The sequence below is a fragment of the Olea europaea genome, unplaced genomic scaffold (assembly GCF_002742605.1).
Source record: "Olea europaea var. sylvestris unplaced genomic scaffold, O_europaea_v1 scaffold6661, whole genome shotgun sequence".
NCBI lineage: Eukaryota > Viridiplantae > Streptophyta > Magnoliopsida > Lamiales > Oleaceae > Olea > Olea europaea.
In genome coordinates this window covers 1-1,529 of record NW_019265039.1, presented here as the reverse complement: position 1 = coordinate 1,529, position 1,529 = coordinate 1, and the positions used below count along the sequence as shown (strand labels likewise).

Genomic DNA, 1,529 nt, shown 5'->3' with positions numbered 1-1,529 from the left:
GGAAAAAAAAAAAAAAAAACTACACGATCAGCTACACCAGGCAAATAGTGTGAAACATGACATGCAAATTTACTTTTCAGATTTCATTTTTTGTTTCAGAATTTTGTTATAGGTTTTAATTTTTGCTGGAGGGAAGCAAGAGACGTGTGCGTATATACCAAGTCCTAATGAGACAATAATGTGTAAACTAAACTGATCATGGTTTAACTTTAAGAAATCAATGCCCCCCGTAGTAAACCTTTCCCACAACTTAATGACCATACAGTTGAGTAGAGAGAGATTACGCTTATAAGAGCATCAGATGTGGCAGAAAACGATACAAGTGACAAAATCAATTAGAAGCATGTTTAGGAGTTGTTTATGAAAGGTTTAAATTATAAATGTATAGAAATAAGTGGTGAATAAGTATGTAGTACTTGTGGATCTCACATATATGTGAATAAAAAGTGTGTGAAACAATTATAAACAGTAGCCTAACAAGGGCTAAAGGGAAGCAATGATGAGCAATTGTATCAGAGTTTTTATATATAACGGGCAATATTTATGAATATATATGTCAAACATTTGAAAAGGAAAGTAATTGAATACAGCAGAATCTGAAAACCGGCAGACGAAAGAGAAATCACTAACCCATGGAAGATAACCTGCTGTGAAAGTGAATAGTCCCAAGAAGCTCATATGGATGTATGGGTTCTGCTTGCTCCAAACATAAACCTAACAATGAGAAAAATGAGGATCAGAAAAAAGGTATGACATTCTTCAGTTAAATTGTTAATTAAGAGCTGAGTTTTATTCTCAGGCAAACTAACCATCATGAATGTGAGTGAATTGCTAAGGAATATAATCCTTGCAAATGACTCAGAAATGTAAGGAATCATCCCCCCAATAAGAACAGTGCCAGTCAAAACAGAGGCACCAAATAAGATCATGTAGAAGAAATCTGCTGTCCTACCCCGGAAGGAGTTCTCCTCAAGAAGCTTGCAGTATCGAGCAAGGAAGAACATGTGGAACAAAAAGTCCAGGTCTGCAAAATACAAGAATACATACATCAGGATAGAAGTGAAGAATAATTTCACCAGTATCATCCTATTACATACTATACTTTTATTGTCAACCAGTAAAATTCTCATAACAGTAACTTAGATTGGAATTTCTTAAATAAATAAAGTTGTCTATATACTCTCCATGGAATGCAGGAGTAAATTCCTGAATTAGCTAGGAGATAGTATGTAAAAGTGCATGTTTAAAATTTTTTTAAGAAATTAACCCACATCAATTAAGTGGAATTACCTCACTCACGTGCATAAAGATATGAGCACAAACAGCCAAACAGCAAAAACCAATTCCATTTGTTCCCAAATTAGCCCACAATCCGCACCTAATAATATCCCTCTTTTTATTTGATACCGCAGTGGAAAGAGACCTAACGAGATCAGTAAGGAAAAAACCCTTGCTACTGAAAAAGTATTTAAGTTACCGCCGAACCAACTAAATGTTGTTCAATCTATATGGCGAAATCTAGTGAAATC

The 1,529-nt window shown here is 34.7% G+C and overlaps 1 protein-coding gene across 1 annotated transcript; it reads right to left on the bottom strand.

The window, feature by feature from the left end:
* Positions 1-13: 13 nt before the first annotated feature.
* On the bottom strand, positions 14-1,064 carry LOC111390265 (derlin-2.2-like). Its single transcript, XM_023015284.1, has 2 exons — positions 810-1,064; positions 14-714 (listed from the first exon to the last, which is right to left on the bottom strand). The coding sequence occupies exons 1-2, from the start codon at positions 1,047-1,049 to the stop codon at positions 484-486; spliced, it is 471 nt and encodes a 156-aa protein (XP_022871052.1). The 5' UTR covers positions 1,050-1,064; the 3' UTR covers positions 14-483.
* Positions 1,065-1,529: the final 465 nt, after the last annotated feature.